The sequence below is a fragment of the Zea mays genome, chromosome 1 (assembly GCF_902167145.1).
Source record: "Zea mays cultivar B73 chromosome 1, Zm-B73-REFERENCE-NAM-5.0, whole genome shotgun sequence".
NCBI classification, from domain to species: domain Eukaryota; kingdom Viridiplantae; phylum Streptophyta; class Magnoliopsida; order Poales; family Poaceae; genus Zea; species Zea mays.
Window position 1 is genome coordinate 253,086,790 of NC_050096.1, and position 21,051 is coordinate 253,107,840.

General features: G+C 41.4%; 1 protein-coding gene and 2 pseudogenes across 1 annotated transcript; 1 reads left to right on the plus strand and 2 right to left on the minus strand.

The window, feature by feature from the left end:
* Window positions 1-459: 459 nt before the first annotated feature.
* On the minus strand, window positions 460-1,708 carry LOC118473228 (uncharacterized; annotated as a pseudogene).
* A 209-nt stretch (window positions 1,709-1,917) lies between these two features.
* LOC103644213 (protein TIFY 11b) lies at window positions 1,918-16,735 on the plus strand. Its single transcript, XM_035964297.1, has 17 exons — window positions 1,918-2,606; window positions 2,861-4,871; window positions 5,499-5,553; window positions 5,901-5,953; window positions 7,150-7,193; window positions 7,526-7,609; window positions 7,855-8,939; window positions 10,133-10,199; window positions 10,908-10,982; window positions 11,069-11,163; window positions 11,532-11,629; window positions 13,891-13,975; window positions 14,122-14,277; window positions 14,410-14,534; window positions 15,078-15,184; window positions 15,340-16,109; window positions 16,387-16,735. The coding sequence occupies exons 2-7, from the start codon at window positions 4,557-4,559 to the stop codon at window positions 7,856-7,858; spliced, it is 555 nt and encodes a 184-aa protein (XP_035820190.1). The 5' UTR covers window positions 1,918-2,606; window positions 2,861-4,556; the 3' UTR covers window positions 7,859-8,939; window positions 10,133-10,199; window positions 10,908-10,982; window positions 11,069-11,163; window positions 11,532-11,629; window positions 13,891-13,975; window positions 14,122-14,277; window positions 14,410-14,534; window positions 15,078-15,184; window positions 15,340-16,109; window positions 16,387-16,735.
* On the minus strand, window positions 12,054-12,613 carry LOC118476153 (uncharacterized; annotated as a pseudogene).
* Window positions 16,736-21,051: the final 4,316 nt, after the last annotated feature.

Consider the following 21,051-nt stretch of genomic DNA (forward strand, 5'->3'; position numbering starts at 1 on the left):
TATCTACACTAGTATTAGTTTGATCGATTATTATTGAAGTTTAGGGCGGAGACGTCAAGCATAACCATGGTGATGCTCGTCTTCACCTGCGTCCCAGACACACTTGTATGTGCGTTCGCTGGCTGGATTCTCTCCTACTTCGGAGGGGACTGGCCAGGCCACCACGACATCGTTGCGTCATCGTGCCTACAGGCTCGGGCGCCACTGTAATCGATCAACTCCAGTTTCTAGGCGGATGTGCCTTCGTCCTTGCCTAGTTTGATTATCGCGCCTCAAGTTACTTAGGTATAAATAAAAAATGGTGGTATTTTTTAAGGTATAACAAACGATGGCATATTTTCATGTTTAGATGAAGCTTTCGTGAAAACATGACAAATGCACGCATATGCAACATGCTATTGGATATATATGCAATTAAAGATGTATGAAGCAAAATACATAGAAACACCTTCTGTATATCTACTTGCACAATGATAGGCCTATTCGCCTTGGATTTGGAACTAACCACACTGGGGCTGGCCAGTTGGACCAAAGCTGAGGAGATACTATTTTCTCGCTGCAATTACGTTCCAAGTCAAATACACCAATATCACGTCGTTTACTCTTGAAATATGTATATGGTTCGTCATCAGCGAAGTAGATATGATTTGCTTTCAGCTGTGGGTGTTCTTCTGCATGGAGGCAAAGTGATAGGTTGTGCCCAAGAAACAACACATTCGCACCCAGACTACTTATCTCAACAAGTTTTTTTGAAGTTGGTTCCAGTTTATAAACTTTGATCATGGAGGTACTATGCCAAGGCAAGTCAGGTCCAAAATCTGGATCATATTCATCTTCGTTATCCCCTTCTTCTATAGTGTCGTCGGACCTCCATATTTGCAGCATCTGACCACATGAAGCTTGAACCATGTAAATCTTCTCGTCATAGAGATCTTTAACACGACCCAAAAATATCTTGTGCGTGATTGTTGGGGTACCAAGATCGAATTCATGGATTTCTCCTAGTTGAGTGCAGGCATACAACAATTGACCATTAAATAAGCAATCATCATAGGAATCACCTTGTGGCAACCAAGTCCATTTATCATCCCCTGCCCTTGCAAAGGAAAGCTGACAGTGTGGGTTATGGATGAGCACCATAAAGTAGTCTCCCGCGGATGGATCTGAAGAGAGGAAGACCTTGTGGAAGAGGTGGTCACGTAGCTCACTGAGGTCAAATATGGACGGTATGTCCGAAACTTCCCACACCCCAGAGTACCCTGAGTGCTCATATCCGCAAACGACTCCAATATCACTAAAGATCGGCTTCACCTGATCAATGGTGGTGACAGATGGCAAGGCAATCTGGTCGCCGGTGATGGGGTTTACAATGTGCAACTCAGACCTCTCATCAGCGGTGACAATCCAACCATATGACGAGCCAAAGATGTACCTGCTACAGAGAGGAGGGTCCGGCAGAGTTAACGTGTAGGTCTTCTTCTCTGCAAGGCTGTACAAGGCAAGCTGCCTTTGTGCCAGCAGACTCAGAGGTGTAGAGAAGGCATGGTGTGTGCTGAGGATTGTAAGATCCACTGTTGCATAGACTCGTGTATATGTCACGCCATATGGAACAGACTGATCCAGCACGCACAAGGTCAGGTAACTCCAGATTAGCAAAGATAAGCCACAGAACATCGAACGACAGGTCCTCCGCCGTCTTCTCCATCGTATTCGGATCAAATAGAGTGTTGAACTCGGATGCTTCATACTTATCCATCAGCTTCAGATCAGATGGATTACTACTGAACTTGGACAATATAAATCGCAGTTTCTCCATCAGCTTCATATTAAACAGGGTACTACTGAACTTGTATACTATAAATCGAAAACCACCAAGAGTATACATCCTCAATACTCAGATTAGACCCTGTGGAACTAGCGACCAGGAACTAACGATCCTGGAGGGTGAACTTATAGGCAGGATGGCTGGTAAGGGGTGGACAACAGGTTTGGTTGTGTTGCACCGTTTCGCAGAACGGGAAGAAAAGGTATGGGACGTATGTGCGTCTTGAGGTAGTAATTTATAAGGGCGTGGAGGGAGTTTGTTGAATTCTGTTACCGTCGGAGTCGGACTCTATCTCTATCTCCAAAAGTCCGTTCTAATCTAATCTCTTCGTGCGTCGTCCTAATCAGCGCGAGCCGCAGCCCCCGCTGACGCGAATCGCGACCTCCGCGCGACCCTCCGCTGACCCGGTCTCCCTGCCGCCTGGAGCGATGAAACCGCACCCTCGCGCCCAAGCCCAGACTCAAAACTCAGCCAAACCCTTCGCATCTTCCTGTGGTGGCGTCCTCCTCCAACGTTGGTCCGTGTTTGTCTCCATGGCGCTCTCGAATGCCTAAGCCAAGGCCGACCGCGTCGAGCTGGTGCTGCAGGTGCTCGACGAAACGCCCCGCAGGACCGAGTTCTCGTAGACCATGCTCGTCGATTCTCTGGCGAGGGCCGGCCGACAGCACGACGCATTCTGCCTCTCCGCGGAGATGCGGGCCTCCAGCGTGGCCTGCGACTCCCACGTCTGCGTATGTCACTACGGGAAGAGCTACATATTCATCGTAAATTATGTGGAAAGGTTAGTCTGTTAAGCATCTTGCAGATATCTGCAAGGATTCTATATGATTCCAGAGTAGATGTAATAGGTATTCAGGTAAATACAAATGAAGTTATACTGCACTGTTTTGTCAATCGTGTTTAGAGATTTAGATTGGTAAGCCATTTATGTACGTTGCAAACACATTCTTTCTGTTCCCTATATCATAATGTAAACAAAGATATTCAAGTCCCTATATCATAATGTAAACAATTATGTACCTTCCTCTCTGCAAGGATGTACAAGCAAGCTGCCCTTGTGCAGACAGACTCAGAGGTGTAGAGAAGACATGGTGTCCGCTGAGGATTGCAAGATCCATTGCTGCATAGGCTGATGTATGCGGCACACCATCAGGAGCAGACTGATCCCGCACACATAAGGTCAGGTACCCTCTAGATTAGCAGAAAAAACTTAAACTTTTGGTCTTCTTCCTTTGATTACGAACAAATATAATATATTTTTTTCTGTAAATTTTTTTATATTATTGAACTTATTAAAATTTGTTCTATATCATGTGGTCTCAGTGCACGCTTTGCGGATTTTATCCTGGGAATTCTGAATTTGGCTTGCCCTTTGCGGATTTTCAAGTGGTGTGTGCTATTTGTGGATAGGTTTGGTGCTGCGAACAGAGTGTTAGAACCAAATTCTTGTCAGGCTAAACCGATTTATATCATAGATGCAGGTGATTTTTTTCTTATGATTATGATCTTAAATGGGATTTAGTTGGACCGTGCTATTCTGCTATAACTGTAAAGTTAGGGTGCCGAATAGTTGATGCACCTGCTTCATCATCTAGAAAAAAGAAATAAAGGAGATTTTTGACGAGTTTCATTTTTTATGGAACCTTCGTTGGTGGCTCGAGCAACATATAAAGGCGATCATCACTTCCGATGAGTTGAGTTTTATTGCTTACTATTTCCTTCCTTCCGATTCTTAGCTGCTAGGAGCTTTCAAGTTGTTCCCTCCCATAATCTAGAGTAATTACAGATCTGTACACGTTATATAAGCAACTTCCCTTATGCAAACCTGGATGATTAGTTATGTATATAGAATTTTGAAGAGAAAATATATTTTTTCGAATACAGACTTTGTTCTGCCCTCGAATCCTCCATTTTAAATAGCAGCTTGATGTACTAGTTCTCACGCCATGCTGCTATAAAATAATTGGAAGGCCATAGTTTATTTGATTGCCATAGCCCAAAGTTTCACTTCCATTGCCATGGTTGAGTGATGAATTTCCATGATGCTCCTATGGCGTAAAACAAACTAAAAAAGGTCGTCATTAATCATTGTTGGAGTTGTGGTAAAACATATATCAAATCATTTGGTTCATGTGAACTGATCTAGAAACCACGTTCTGTATCAGCAACTCATCGCACAAGGCTGACTAGAGAGCAACTGTAAGCTTACCACAAACACTAAAAGCCTTCTTCCAACTGGTATGACAGTTCCACTTGGCTTCTCCCTATGTGTGTTTCAAATCAAAATGTGCAAGAGACACACCCAATTGAAGACCCATCCATGGTGCCTAAAACATTAATAAATGCTTATGTAGTTCCAAACCTCACAGTATAATATAGCAAGCTGATTGCAGTTAACTTACCACTGAGAGGGCATTTTTTGTAACGGTCGATGGTGCCTGGCACGATATCTTACTACTTATTAAGACAACAAAGGTAGTCTGCCTCCCTCGTTCTGCCGTTCTGCCGTTAATCGATCTGGACCGTCCGTGACACGATAGCCGCCCACGCCAGCCGCTTGCGATCCATCCGCCCGCGCTCCGTGTGTCCTCCCACCCCCTTTCGCACGCGCAACATGGCTCCCTCTGCCCTCTCCCGTTCGCAGTTCTCCTCCCAATACGCACGCTAACAACTGCTCCCTCCACCTCCACCTCCACCTCCGGGCGCCCCGGCCGCCACGACCCTGAGCCTGATGCCTGGCGCAGACGTCGGCGCGGACGAGCAGCAGGAGCCGGCCGCCGCGAGGGCCGAGGAGATGCCCGAGCCTGCCCCCGCCCCCGTCGCGCCGCCGCCGCTCACCATCTTCTACGGCGGCACGGTGGTGGTGTTCGAGGACTTCCCGGCGGAGAAGACGGCCGAGGTCATGCGCCTCGCGGCCGGCGACGACCTGCCCATCGCCCGGAAGGCGTCGCTGTCGTGGTTCCTGGCCAAGCGCAAGGACCGCCTCGTCGAGCGCGCGCCCTACGCCCGCCCGTTGTCCCCCGCGAAGGAGCCGGAGAAGAAGACGGTCAAGCCAGCCTCGGCCTCAGCCTCATGCTCGACAAAATGACTGTGTGACTGCTGTTGCCTGAACCGAACTGGCCACCTCTACGCTCATTCCTCTCACGTTTCTGAAGGGTGCAGAGTAGCCGGTCGACTAATCGAGCTCCCTACGCCTCCTGCGCACGGCCTAAAACTCCCTGCTCTTGCCTGCACGCCTCGCTCTGCTTAGCATCGGAGCGCACGGACGCTGCAGCCATGTTTATTCCTTGCAGCAAAACGCATGGGCTTGAAGGAGTTCAAAATGGGGTATGAATCATCTCAGTTTGACTTTTGTTTTAAATCCATTGATTATTGACCCTTATGTCTAAACTGCCCTAAGATACTTATTTCTGGCTTCATAAATCACAAAACAGAGCCAAAGCTATAGTCAATGCAGAAAGTAAACCGAGCTAACAAATAAAAAACAATGCTACGACACACAAGATCAACAAGCTAGAGCCTAAATTAACATTAGTAATTCAAATCCACTTAAGTAATATAGTGTGTGATGTAAGCCAAAAAACCAGATGCAACCATTCTAGCCAAAGACTCTTTAGCCCATAAGTAATTCATGTTTTTGTAGATGCTCGACATGGTTCTTGATGATCTATAGAATGAGCACCCTAATCTCTGTTCTCCTCGGTTCCCGCGTGTGTGGAAAAGCAGCGGTGAGGTTCAATAACTGGTTACACATTGTTTTTTGATTGCTCAGTGCAACCATGATGTTTGATGAAATGTTCAACTCTGCTATTGCACATTTGCACGCTGCATTGCAGTGTTGAAATGTAGTTTACTTTTTGTTTGAGAATTCACATGACAGGTCAGTTTGTACATTTTAAGAGTCCAAATTAGGTTCGTTCTGCATAATACATGTGGTGTTTAATACCATTGTATTCCGAAAATGATATGAGCTTACCTTGCTGTATCTCCATGTATATCATGAAAATTTATTTAAAATTGGACGCTTGATTGATTGAAAGACCTAATGAATTGCTATTTGTCTTTGTTTTCAAAGGGATGGCCTATGACCCTTTAAGAACTCATCTAGAGCGAAGAGCAGCTGAGCAGGTAATTACTCTGTCTCGATTTGTTTTGAACGCATAATATAATCTATAGATCAGAACCTAGCAAGCTTAAGGAAAACAGTCAAATTCGCGGTAATTACATAGATAAGTCCATACTTTTGTGAAACCTGCAGCAAAAATAGAATAAAAAATATTAGATCTGTCATGTGATGTTCTAACAATTACACATCTTTCCCTTATTAAGTGCCCATTTTTCCACAAGATGCTCACCTGCATGGCTACAGGAAAATCATCCTAAAAATCTAACAATAATGTTGATGCCATTGACGAGAAATTTTCACTAAGGTGTGGTCACAGTCATGGCTATCATGTAGGTGTTTAGCTGCTGTTGCATTAAGTCTAGATTTTAAGAATCCTAATGTCTAATCATTTCGATAGAAAAGGAACCACAAGTCTTAAAACACCTTACTATGTTGCTTAGTTAGTATACCGTAATATATGTGTCGATAGGAGTTAGGATATAATTTTGTGAGATTTCTGATAATCTTTTGAGTTGCCAATATGCAATTTGATTGCTTTGTTTACAATAAGTGGTATATAAGTTATGCTATGTTTCTTCCATGAATCCTGTGCCATCGATTATACTAGCAAAGAACTTTCTAACAACTATAGATATTACTTCAACTATTATTGGTTTCATTTCATACAATTTTGGCAATACCAGCAATTAATTACTGAAGTTATTTATGGTTCCATGGCACTAAATAAGTGTCATAGAATTTTAGTTTGCATAACTTCAGTTGTTTAAAATTGGGAACCCATTGACCATGCAGATTTTTTGTAAACCAACTTGACTCCCCTGCATTGCTATCCCACTAAATAATTATGGTACTCGAAAAGTTAATGTCAAATCTAGGTACTAAAATCACACTATCTCTTAATCTCCTAACAACTTTAAGAATAAAGGACTCCAAAACTCCATCTTTTACCTGACAGAGGAAGTAGGGAAGGAGAAAAGGCTGGACAAAATGGTGATCCGGGTTGTTTTTTACTTTACCATCAACGTTTATCAATTACTCCATTCCAAATTATAAGACGCCTTGAAATAGAATGCTTCAAGTTAAAGTTAGCTATTGTTTGCATGCTTCTTTATTTATATTTTATTGTCCAATTTCCCTGACTATTGGGTTAATTTCTGTCTCAATCTGTTACTTTTTTTTCTTCTGTTTTGTGACACAGTTGGATATATTCAAGGAAATGGTATCTTTGCGTGTATTTGAGAGGTACATGATAAGTGTAATGGTTTCACGTTGTCTGCAGATTTTGTTTGGATATTCACTAGATGAGTAATTTCACCATGGTTTAATTCTAACAGTTGCTCTTATTACATCCAAGACCGCCAAGTTCTACTGTAATATTGTCTTGTGTCCTATCAAAGCAAAGAAATGTGTTGACATGCTTTGGTTGTTCTGTTGAAATAATATTCCCAGTATCATATATCCCCCTTCTATTTCTTCTGAGCAAAATGATTACCAGTTTGAACTTAGTTTGGTGCTGATGTTCTTGTGATGACTGGACTACTCATCCGTTTTTTAGTTAATTCTGCTTTTTGCAGGATTTTTAGTGAACTCCTATACTGTGAGCACTGGACTACACATTATGTTTTTTTGCAGGATTACAAGTTCATTCTGTTTTTCAGGTAAGCAGCCAATTAAGGACAAAAATTCCAAAAAAAGTATTCTCTCTTCATTCTTGGAGTAAAAACTGAGAACCAGGTGGTTTGCTCTCATGAACCAAAACTGGTTAACTACTAATATTCATGTGCCGATACAAATATTCTCTGATTGCACCACAAATGTTGGGTCATTCACAATTCTGTTTCCACCTACGATATCTTGTACTAATGGTGCTTTTGTTGGTTTCTGTAAATTGGCTGGTGGACAGATAGTTGGCTATATTGCTGACAGATAGCTGGTTGCACAATTACCTGTTGATAAGGCGATTGAACTGTGGGGTTTTAGCAGGGAGTTTGAAGTCCTATTTGGTGCCAAGCTCCTAAACTGAGAAGGCACAGTAGGCACACAAGTAACTATTGTTTCTATGCTCCAAACTTAGATGTTCTAAGCTCTCCATGATTAGGAAATATCTATTGTTTCTGTGCACCAAATCCAAGTTGCAGGTACCTCCAAGTTTTTATTTAATGTTGTTAATCTACTTCAATATCGTCTAGCTACAAGTTGATGTGAACCTATGATTGTGTTATATAGGGCTTCAATCCTAGCATTGGTCACGTGTTATGACAGTGTGGTCGAGCATGAGATTTGAACCACTAATTGTGTTATGTCGAGCTTGTATAAGCTATCCTTTATTATCTATCCTTATTATCTTCAGATACATGTGATCAGCGATCATCTATAGAGTAATTTGAACTCTATGTGCTGTAGACTTTTTACTCATAACCTCCACATTCCTAAACTTATGTTTTTTAAGTTTGAGATGATGATGTGCTTATGTGAAGTTAATGCTGACAACAATACTATTGGATGGTAAGCTAAGATATTTCATTTTCAACTAATATCATATAGATACTTGGTTAATTGAGAATTAGTCAGTTGTGTATTGCACAACTAAGAAGCATACAAGTGTTTATGCCTCTGATATGTTTGTCACCTTTTACTGGTCTAGAATCGATGAAAACATTAGCTTTCTTAGCCATAAGAGTTTTTTGTGCTTCCTTCTATATCACTATTTGTTGGGAACTTTGCGCTTTTAACTATGGTGGAGCAATATGGGCATGTCGGCGCTACAGAAAGTTGTAGCAGCGGTAGTCCACGATGTCAACGCTGAGGGCTGGGATCGAGGATTGGAGGGGTGAGAGGCGGGCCCGACGACGGTGGGGGTGGGCGTGGGCGTGGAGGAGTGTTCGGTGCTGCGGGAGGTGGTGGTGGCAGCGTAGTCCATGGCCATGATGATGTGTCTCCAGCTTGAGAAGGCCGAGGTCCAAATGGAGCTCCACCAGTTCCACTGAGGTCAGTTTCATTCATTTCATGCAGTCGAGTGCCACTATGTAATACCTATGTTCATTTTCTAACTGAGGTTCTAGCATATTTAATTAGAATGTTTTTGTTGCATGTTTCATTGTTTTTTGTTTCTCTAAAGATTCTGGGCGCCTCCACGACGCCGATAAACATAGATAAGTGGATAAAACAACAAGCTATTTGGATAAAAAGCAGGGGACAGAGTTAGAGGTCGGTCATGCTAATTCCTTTTTTTCCTTGGAATTGTTAAAATAAGGGTAGGAGAAATATTTTTCTGGAACTCAAAGAAACAAAAACTTCTAAGTAGTACCAAGAACTATGCTCTTCAGCCCAAAGCCAGGTGTTATTCACGAAAATAGTGGCAACAATATCTTTTAGTCCTCTATAGAAGATGGAGGAGTTGGCTTTTGAGTTGGTGTAGGCTTCTCAACTGATTTTGTAATTGTTTGATTTACTACTTTTGTAATTGTTTGATTTACTACTTTGAATGCCAGCAACGATATCTTTTAGTCTCTACAGAAACAGAGGAGTTGGCTTTTGAACTGGTGTAGGCCTCTCAACTGATTTTGGAGCTTCCACACTGCCAAAGAGATAGTTTAAGGAACTCTGACCAATATATTTAATATGACAAAATATCATCGTAACACTAATATTCACTATGAGATGCTAACAACAAAGTGAAGTTTTACGGACAAATAAAAGAGCACGGAATGGAACTTCTTTGGTTGTTTTAAGCGTGCATGCTGTCTTTGGTACTTTATTATTGTGTTGCGTGCTGCTTGAGCTTTTTAGTTCCTCCAGGGATAACGGTGGTCCAGCATTTGAAACTGATTTTGCAGACCAATTGAAAAACTTCAGTAAGATGGGTCATGGTGTTAGCAGTGGGGGTGGTTAGAGTTCCTTAGGCTATCTCTTCTATGACATATAGAATACAAAAAATCTTTGTTGTACATGCATTCAAGCATTCAAGTTTTTGTAGTGTGCATATTAACTCAATATCTTCAAATGAGTAGTATTCAATCCAAAGAAGCAGCATTGGTTGTTATGAAAAGAAAGTGACCCTGGAATACACCGCCACAATATTACAGTTTTATGAACCCATATATTGCAGTTACAATGTTATTGCAGGCTTGATTTGATCAGTTTATATTTTTTCTTAATTGCATTGTGTTGCTGGACAACAGTTTTGCTTAAGTCTTCTGGATGGCACACTCCTGTCGTACCACAAATCAGAACCTAATGCGTCAATAGGTAAGCATTATTTATTTGCTTAAGTCTTTTAAGCGTGGAGAATAAAATTATGGCCAGTTGCCTGGAAACTCTGATGATTTACACTTAAAAAGTATGAAAATATAAAATGACTTATATTCAATTTGGAGGGTGTGATAGGTCTAAAGCCTCCAACAGGACACAGGAACAGAGTATCACACAAGAGCACAAGTGTTTTGGTGGCTAGGATGACTTAACCTTTTCTGGTTTTCTCTTCTATTAATAAATATAGCTAATGTGAGCTACAAATCAGGCTGTGATGGCCCCTAATAAATGCAGAATATTACCCAACTAATCAGCCTATTATTACCTATTACTCCATGCTGAAATTTAGCTAAAGTAAATATTATGAACCTAGACACTAACATGCACCTGGACATGATTATTTCCAACTGGGTGTACCTTGGTTCTACTTAGTGAAAACGCTCTACTTTGTTTCTATTCTTACTTTTAGGTGATGGCGAAGGAGGAAATGCTTCATAGTAGATTTTGAGCATAGATTTATAACATTACCATATCAATGGTTATAAAATCAACACTATCTTTAAAAAACACTTTCTACATAATTCAGTTGGTGTTATTTTTTGCCAATACGCGGACAAGAGTGGGAATATTCGCGCTGGTTAGGGATGCAGGCGCATTTGCTGTTTTTTTACAATGCTTTTGCTGAAACGTTTATGGAATTTGCAGGCACCGTAGTTGATAATAATATCTGCCACCCAACAGAATTTGATTTCTTCGTGTGCATCCATGCTAGGGGCCAAGGTATGTGTGTAGCATGTTACAACTAATTCAGACATTTTTCCCCCAAATGAGGAATCTGAAGATTATAGCTGCTCGTGGAATTGCAGGGAACAAGCCGTCCTACGCATTACCATGTGCTACGAGATGACAACAAGTTCACCGCAGATGCTCTGCAGTCTCTAACATATAACTTGTGCTACATGTAAGCATGCCCTTCCCTTCCTTATGTTACTACTGTAGGCGTTCACACCCACATGGTTCTGCCGCGCCTCCGCATCCGCCCCACATCCGCCCGCGGTCGCACCTCGCCCTGCATCCTGTCGGCAGCCCCGCCGCCCTCCCGCAGCCCACCGCCCTCCCACGCTCCATCCCTCCATCCATCCACCGGCAGCCCCGCATCCTCGCCTCGCTCGCCTCCTCCGCCGGTCCGACCATCCTCACCTCCTCCTTCTGCCTTTCCCTCGCTCCTCCCATCGCCGAACCAAACAGGCCCCTTGTGTCCTGGTCCGTTGCGACACGCCGACACATCAACGTTAAAGGTGGACGTCTTCTTAGAACTTGTAGTTTCAGTGCGCAGATCATCCAGGGCGGACCTATAAGATGTCAAGTGTGTACGCCCCAACAACCCACAGATGCGGCTCGACGCTCTCCATCGTCTGGTATACCAGGTACGCACGGATCTCATCTGTGTGTTGTTTTCTGTAATAGCATGTTGGTTGTGTCATCTGTAGTATTGTTAGTCTTCATCAGTACTCACATCAACTTTTTTCTTTGCTTTTCACCACACACAACTAAAATCTTCAAATGTTGTTTAGCATTTCTCCTGTATGGTGTATGATCTAGGCAATATGATAAGCTATTGAGTGGAATATCTCATTCTATATTGGTAGATATTAGGTGAACAACCCTTTCTAAACATCTGTACAGATAGGAGTAAAAGATATGGTCCAAGCAGCACTCCAAATGGAATGAATGGTAGTTGTGGCTGCAGAGTGCCCCTGCGAGATGCAAAAAACAGGGCAAATGGAACCACAAAGCCTACTATGGTAGCAGCCAGATTCCAGAACCTGTAGGAAATTGGTATCTACCTTTTCAGGTCAAAAATATTGTTCTCTTGACGGCTGCATGCATCAGCCATAAGGAAAAACAACATTGCTCCCATATTAAAAATGAAGTCAAGTCCGACTAGAGATAGAAGGCCAGCGATGTTGGGACCATGAAACACTGAAGACAATGGCAGCCATAAAGTTGGAACTATACCTGTAACCAACAGGATTGAAGGCCCTACTAGCCACATTGCCAATTTAAATGCCTTAAGATGCCAAGAAGGTTCATTCTTCACCTCTACAACATCTTCATCACTCTGGAGGATTGGAATCTGTGGAGCTTCTTCTGTATCAATAGGTTCAACAACACCTGTTCCCTTGATGATACTGGCATCATCCTCTGCAGAGGCATATGGAAGAGATGTTTCCCATGACAAATTCTTGGTGCATTGCAGCACAAGATTTTCAAAACGGCCTGGTCGCAAGGGTTTCCAGTGAAGAGGCCTTGGCAAATTGGTCTGTCCACTCTCATGAAACTTCCTCCTGACAAGTACTTTGCTTAACTTTATTTGTGAACAAGGCAGAGAGGCCATGGTATAGGATGTTAATTTGTCTCTAGAAACACAAAAGAATTGAAACAAATTAGGATATCTAATTAGGTCCAGAGAAACTCAAAATTCAGATACAATAGTAATCCAAGTTCATGTCTGTTAAGGACGGTGGAGCTAAAACAAAATTTGATATAAAGGTTATCTTAGTGTTTGATTCCCTTTGTATCCAACATAAACAATTGGTGGATGGTACTGAATCAAGGCATCAGTGTGTGACCAATGGATCATAGATTCAAAAGTAACGACACAATAAAGAACTTAAACTTAGTACAGTAGTCAGACACATACTGCATGATTTCTGGCCAAAGTTTTAATAAGCTTTTGTTAATAAAAATGGTTCTAAATATTTTGACATTCAGAAAATTGGTTTGCGCTTCTCAAAAGATAGTTGCAATCTTTTCAAGTCCTTGAAATACATGTCTCGTGCTACATGTCTGAATTGGCTCACTTAGTGTTTTATCACATCATCATAAAGTGTTTGGCTCTGGTTCTGCATGGCTGTGGTCGTCTCGGCAAAGAAGTCAGTCCACTTACAGATGTAGCCCCATCACATGCCAGTAATTAAATAACTAGCAGATAGTAGTATTAATCAGTGGATGGTCTAATATTAATCAGCTTATATAGATATAATATATATATATATATATATATATATATATATATATATATATATATATATATATATATATATATATATATATATATATATTGGGTATTGTAGGTAAATGGTACTTACTTCCTAACGTTAAAACATTAATCAGCTTATACAGATAAATGAAACAGTGAGCCTCCTTGACCGCCTTACATCTGCTAAACCAGTTCTCCAGTCTTGGTGTTTCCAAAGGATCCCATGATCCTCCTCATGCAAACAAACACAGTTCTCAATTGTCTCCACACCACCAGTGAAGTTTGTGAAATGTGCATCAAAATATTTTATGTAGCCCAAGCACCCTCTTGTAGAAATCCTTGCATTATAAAGAAATATAGCTTTTCAATGACCATTTCACCTTTTTTGTATCCACCATTTCTACATTTCACAAGTTCCAGTGAATAGGTGATAGTTGTGATTTTAAGGTGGTTGAAAATGAAGGTAGGAGAAGGGGCACATGAATCTGAATGATGCATACTTAAGTGGCACTTTTGTCTCTATCAGATTTTCTCCCTGTTTATTTGATGCTTGCCTTTGTTTCATTGTTTTATATTTGAGCTATGATTCTTTTAGTGCAAAACTTGCTTTTTTTAATCATCTATATTTGGTGGTGATATCTGCAGGATAGGCTTCAAGAGAGGCTAAGAAAATCTAAGTGTTTAGGACTTGAAGAGGCTGCAAAGAACAAAGGTTTTGACCTTGGTAACGGTGAGTTATTTTATTAATGTTTATATGCCAACAACTTTAGCTTTTGTACACTAGCACTGTTATCTTAATCATCTATATTTTGTGGTGATATCTGATCCAATCCTTCACTCATTGCAAACTGTTGAGGAGGAATAACTATTTGGCAGATGCACTCATTGCAAACTGTTGAGGAGGAATAACTATTTGGCAGATGCAGACATGCAGTAGCTTCACACTTGGTTCATCGGACAACAGTTCTTTGAACTGAGTAGAGTGGAAGGAAACTGAACCTAACACCCATCCATGACCCAGCTTACATATAGGCAAGTTTTATAACATAGCCTGCTTCAAATATAACTTTTGAGCTTGAGTTACGTATGCTTTCAGTCACTACTCTTCAACTATGCTGGTTCAGTCACTACTCTTTAGAACTGAGGTTTGTCTTCCTATAATAGGTGGTTTTACTGGGTTCTGCATCAGATCCTCGCATACAAGGTGACTTCACAAATTTAGCCAATAAGTTGTATAGCCGAGTGAAGCTATGTTTGACCTATGCTACGACGAGCCACCATCACATTTGGTTAGTTTTATCTAATACGAGTTGGGTGCATATTTCCATTTCTGTAACCATTTCCTTTGAATCTGGTTTCTAATGGATTTTCCACAGATTTAAGATTTCCTGATAGAAAATTGTGCCTTGCATCTTAATGAAAAGAATGGTGCATCTGTTTTTTTTCTGCTAACACATGAGCTGTCAAGTTCATTTTTAAGATGATAGTACTACACAAGGTTGAAATGCTAAAGGATATATGGCATCTGTTCCAGTTTATAAAGGCAGTAACTTTGATGTAGTGTCACTTTTCAGTTTTGTGCTATAATAACTATTACTTATACATACCCACCCAAAAAAATCTTTGTGCCTGTTTCTGTTTGACCCTCCATCATGACAAAAAAAATCGGTTTGATTAAGGTAATGTGATGAATGCATGATTGGATGCTTTATGGAAGCATACTATTTAACACCAATGATTGGTTCTGCTCATTATCTATTGTTATTTTGTTAAAAAAGTCTTCTGGTACCCATTTTTTCTAGCTACCTGGTTATGATTCTCTCCATTTGCAGCAACATGCTAAAGAGCAAAATGACACCAAACTAATGGAAAATGTAATCCATGTTCTATCAAGATATTTCTTACCGCTGCAACCAGGCACAACTGACATAGTCTTCAGGTATCTCATTGTCTGTTCTCAGTTAGTTATATTAATGATGTTTACTATAGGTTTAGTTTGTTGTTTTTATATTACCGTAGACCATGATCTAGCCTCTATAAAATTTATTTTAGTAATTCATTGCATCATATTACTCCTATCTTTTTGCAATATAGTCGATGCCATGCAGACGGACATGGAGGTTGTGTTCGAGGTGCTGAAGAGCCTAGAGGACGTTGAGGAGCTGGACCCCGAGTGGCTGCATGATCCTCACAAGCTGCACACGTGCGTGGAGAAGGACACCTCCTTGTCGGACTCGTGCGGCGTCGACCCATTCGGGCTGGTGGTGATGGCGCCCGAAGGCATGCAGAGCAGGAGCAGATCACCGTATTCTTCAGGGAGTGACCAGGATCTCAGCTTCTCGATCTATGCTTCTTTGTGATTTCTCTTCTAATTTGTCTACCTCCTTTTTCTGCCCGCAGATTGGAGCAAGAGCAAGGTGGTCAGATCTAGATCGAAAGTCAGTGAGACGAAAGCCGTTTTTACCTCACTGGTCAAGCAACACTATTCACTCTTTGATGCAACATGGGAAGCTTTATTTCCTGAAGCACTAGCTGGGAAGTCAGTGAGACGAAAGCTCATGAGGGCAGGTCCAAGGGCACTGATCTTCCCAGCACCTGCAAACGCTACCTCAGCAACCATGCGCCTCTTGAAGATCACCTGGGCAGAGCTGGCACTGTTTGCAACATCTGCCTTCACTTCATTGACATGACCGTATTGGCTAAAGATCTTGATAAGGTCACACTTTGTAGGATAAATGCATGGTCTGCTGAAGTGCAGCACCAGATTTTCTCTCTGCTGAAGACCACATGCTGCTACAGAGAGCTGCCATAGCATTTCTCCACAGATGCAAGCCCAACCATTCTGTTCTTCCAATAAAATACTGGTAGTATCCTTTTTTCCCCTATGTACATATAAACCATACTTCATATGATGGGTCAAATTTTATCAGACTCATTCTATTAAATCCTTTACTGCTAGACATCGCTCACGATGACGCAGCAACTACAGTGCAATGTTTTTATGCTTTCCTATAGAGGGCATGCTATTTCTTACTTCTATTATATTTATGCCATTCAAACTTGTAGCTCTCAATAATTTGTGGGTTTAAATGTTCTTGTTTTCTTTATTTGTGTTACATCTAAATCTGATTTTCTTTGTAGGTATGGTGAGAGTGATGGTTATCCTTCTCAGAAAGGGAGAGATCAAGAAAGATGAGATATAAATTCATATGCTACCAGAACAAGAAAGATGAGAGCGGTTGGTGGCCGAGACTCCTAAAAAAGGGACCTGTGTTCTTGAAGGTTGACTGGACAAATGGTATGACGAGGATGTCGAAGATGTTGGATGTTAGAATTTCACTTTTGGTTGATTATGTTTTTTCTTATGCACCTGACAAATCTAGATATGCAACCAGACATGCTTTATTCTTGTTCCTGTTTTGTTTTCCTTATGTATTAATTCCTTAACTTGTAATGCACATGATGTTTTCCTTATGTATTAATTCCTTAACTTTTAAAGCACATGATGAAGGCTGGTCGTCAGGTAAGTTCTCTTAAACTTTGGTAAGCTTACCTACTATCGCTATGGATCTTTTGAATCAATTACAAGGTAATTCATTTAAAAATCGTAGTAACACCTGTACCTAAATATCATATATAAAAGTCTGTATGGTACTGATGGTTGCAATGTAGTGGTGAAACAACTAGATTAAAATAACAATTTATGTATGGATAGGATCACAAATGTATTAAGAAACCTTTTCTCATAACAGTACCGTGGTATTATGTGTTTCCGTTGCAACGCACGGGCACTCACCTAGTCACCAATTAAGGACCCACTTTCATCATTTGTTTGTGGAGTCCTCAACGATTGATGATTACTACCCAGCCATGTACCAACAGTTGACACTGGACTCGGTAAAAAAGATCTTGTGACCTGTACAATCAACTACAAACTTATAATTTCGTAAATCTGTATTTGACTATTTGTTAGCATACTGCACAGCAGTGAAAGCAGAGACATTCAGTAGTTAGATAGGTAGAAACTTAAGAGCATACTTCTTGACTTATGAGGTCCACACACAAAAACGAAAAATTGTCTAACATTTGTTCAAACAGATGAAGCGCATGTCATTAGAGTTGGTTGCCCGTACTATATCTGTGGACATGTGAGCAGATGTTAACTTGGTGTTTATCGTCCACCTTCCCATCATTGGACATGTGAGCACGGCTATCATGGAGTTCTTCAACCAATGGCCCACAATAGTGCTTGCCCTTTTGAACTCACCCGCGTTCAAAAACATCACATGCTCACAAAATCAGTAAGGAAAGCAATAAAAGACATAACTTGTTTCTAAAACGGTGGCTTTTGTTTCTTCAGTTCACCATCATATTCAACTTTGTCATTGTATGTTGCTAAAAAAAACTCGGTCGGGGAGGGAAAGACCGTCCTCCCGGTATTATATTAAGAAAAAGCCGAAACAATGGTCTCGGTCGAGAAAATCTTTGAACCCTGGCCCCTATCACTAATGGGCCTCGTCAACGGTCCACTCTGTAACGGCCCAACCGGAGATAAGAAGAAAAAGGGGCCCAAAGGAGCACCCAAATACAAACCTCTCGCTACGGCGGCCAAAAACAAGCATACACAAAACTATCCATAAAAACACCGAGACTGCAGCCCTCCACCACTGGTACTAGGAGCAACCAAAAAGGAGAGACCCTTTGCTCCAGCAGCTTGCCATTTCTCCCTCTTCTCATTGACAAAATCCAAGAGCATGGTGAGGCTTGGTGACACACCATCAAATATCGCTCCGTTCCTATGCTTCCAAATCAACCATGCCCCAAGAATGAGCAGAGAGTCCAATCCTTGTCAAGCCAGACACAATGGCTGAAATTCTTTTCCACCACAATAGGAAGTGAGTGTCATCATGAAGAGGACCCAAACTTTCTTAGAATGTTATACCAGCACACCCTTGAGAAAACACAAGATACCAGCAAATGGTTGGTCTCTGGCTCTTAATCACAAATGGGGCATCTAGGAGGGTGATTCAAGCCTCTTTTTTCCAGCCTGTCAGCAGTCCAGCATCTATTATGAGCCACCAACAACAAAAAAGAACTTACATTTGGGGGTGCCCAAGACTTCTAGATCCTTTGATAATGTTCAAAGGAAACAGATCCAAAAAGAGGCCATTGTATACGAACTAGCAGAATATTGGATATCAGGGGCAACTGAAAAAATTATGTTTATCCTTAGTATTAGGTTGCAACATCCATACCAGATAAAGAGTTCCAAAGGTGAAGATAGTCAGTCAAAGCTCCCACAGTTAATGCCCCTCTAATATCAGCAATCCAACCTCTGTTTAACAAGGCTTCTTCATTTGGCTAGCCTCTATTAATCATTGTTGGACGACTGATCGTCTAGCTCGTAGAGGTTTGGACCACCCCCAGTGTTTCTTACTTTGTGATAAGCAGAAAGAGACGGTGCAACACTTGTTGGTGTCTTGTGTTTTTGCAAGAGAGGTCTGGTTCAGAAGTTTGGGCAGAATGAGGTTGCAGCACTTGGCGCCCATTCCTGATGCTGCTGTGTTCCAGGATTGGTGGAGAGAATCTAAGGAATTGGTGCCTAAGCCACAAAAGTAAGGATTCAATTCCTTGGTGATTTTAGTGGCTTGGCAAATTTGGAAACATAGGAACACTTGTGTTTTTGAAGCTGCTTCTCCGTATATCAGCAAGATTTTGCATGATATTCATGATGAAGCTGTTTTGTGGGGTATGGCTGGGGGTAGGGGCCTATGAGGCCAGTAACCATCCCTCTCCTTCCTGAGGTCTAGTGTGTTTGGATTGGTTGTGTGTGTCTGATGGATTGTTTCAGTTTTCTGTGTTTTTGCCCTCCGTAAGGAAACCCTTGTATTTGCCTATTTGGTCTTCTTAGACCTTTTCCTTTCCTCTTAATATAATGAGGCACAGTTCTCCTGCGTTTTCGAGAAAAACAAGGTTTCCTGTACAGTTGTTCTGGAAGCAATTCTTTTTGGGATAATACTGAACAGCCTTGGGGCAATATCTGAGACTCTCTTTCCATTAATCCATTTGTCAGTCCAAAAAAGGGTATTAGAGCCATTCCCAACCTCAGTGATAAGAACAACAGAAAAGAATGATCTGGCCTTACTAGGAACTTGTATAGGGAGATCAATCCATGGTTTGGTAGGGTTAGTTTTTTCCAACCAAAGCCATCTCATTATAAGTGCCCAACAAAGCTCAGGGAAACTAGAGATACCCACACCTCCCATTGCCTGAGGTCTGCACACTTCCCCCAAGCAACCAGACAATGGCCACCCTTCGCTTCCCTCCTCCCTCTTCATAAGAAACCCTTCCCGATCTTATCAAATTCATTAATGCCCCATTTAGGGAAGTCAATAGCCATTGCAGTATAGACAGACATCCCAGTAAGAACATGCTGCACCAAAACTCTTCTGCCTGCCCTGTTAAGCAAATCAGCCTTCCAGTTGGGTAACCTATCAGCAATTTTGTCCACCAAGGGCCAGGATTGATGCTTAGAAAGTTTATGTAAGGATAATGGAAGGCCCAAATATTTGCAAGGGAAGGAAGCAATCTCACAAGGTAAGATGTTTTGAACAGCCAGTATAGTTTCCTCAGAATATCTTATGGGATAAACATTATACTTTTGAGCATTGTTATGGAGTCCAGAAGTATCCCCAAAAAGTTTTAGGATGTCAAGGGTGGTAGAGATATCAGCCTGGGTGGGATGCATAAACAGGGCCACATCATCAACATAGATTGATATTCTGTGTAATTTTTTCCTGCTACATAAATGCTGTAACAAACCTTCCTCAGCTTTGAAAAATAGAAAACTCAGAACATCCATAGAAATAATAAATAGCATTGGAGACAGATGGTCTCCCTGTCTGAGGCCTCTTCTATGTTGGATAATTGTGCCTGGACCGCCATTCAAAAGCACTTGAGTGGTAGATGATCCAAGAAGCTCACATATGATGTCTCTCCATATCAGACCAAAACCCATATGTTTCATTACTTCAATCAAGAAAGGGCAAGAAACAGAATCAAATGCTTTTGTTATATCTAACTTGAAGAGCAATCTGGCCTTATTCTGATAATGCAGTAATCTGGATTTCTATTGGACCAGCATGAAATTGTCTTCCTTTGATGACAGCACTTTGGTTTGGGGAGACTATCTCATTCAGTTTTTTTGCCAGTCGATTGGCAAGAACCTTGGTGACTAATTTGGCAAAACTATGTACCAAACTAATGGGTCTGAAATCCTTGACCTGATCAGCCCCCTCCACTTTAGGGATCATAGTAATATATGCTGAATTGAGTCTGCTCATATTTGTGAAATTTCTGTGCCAAACAGCTCCCACTGCCTTTAGCACATCTTTTTTGATAATATTCCAGCATACTTTATAGAACCTTCCAGTGAAACCATCAGGCCAGGGGCCTTGTTAGAAGGCAAATTTCTAATAGTGTCCCAAGTTTCCTGTTCTGAAAATGGGAGATCCAATTCAGAGAGATTATGCACAGGTAACCCAAGAGCCTCAAGGTTTATAGTTCTTTCCCTCCCTGCAGCCAGCCCTATAAGGTTGTATAGAAGTAATCTACAAGAGCTTTTTTCTCAGTATGGCTAGTTAAAGTATTCTCCCCGTCTCTGAGTTTGGTCACCAAGTTCTTTCTCTTTCTATGTCTGGCATGCATGTGAAAAAACTTGGTGTTTGCATCCCCATCCTTCAACCAACTGATTCTTGATCTTAATCTTGCCATAGTGCTTTTGAATGAGTTCAACAACAAGGATTG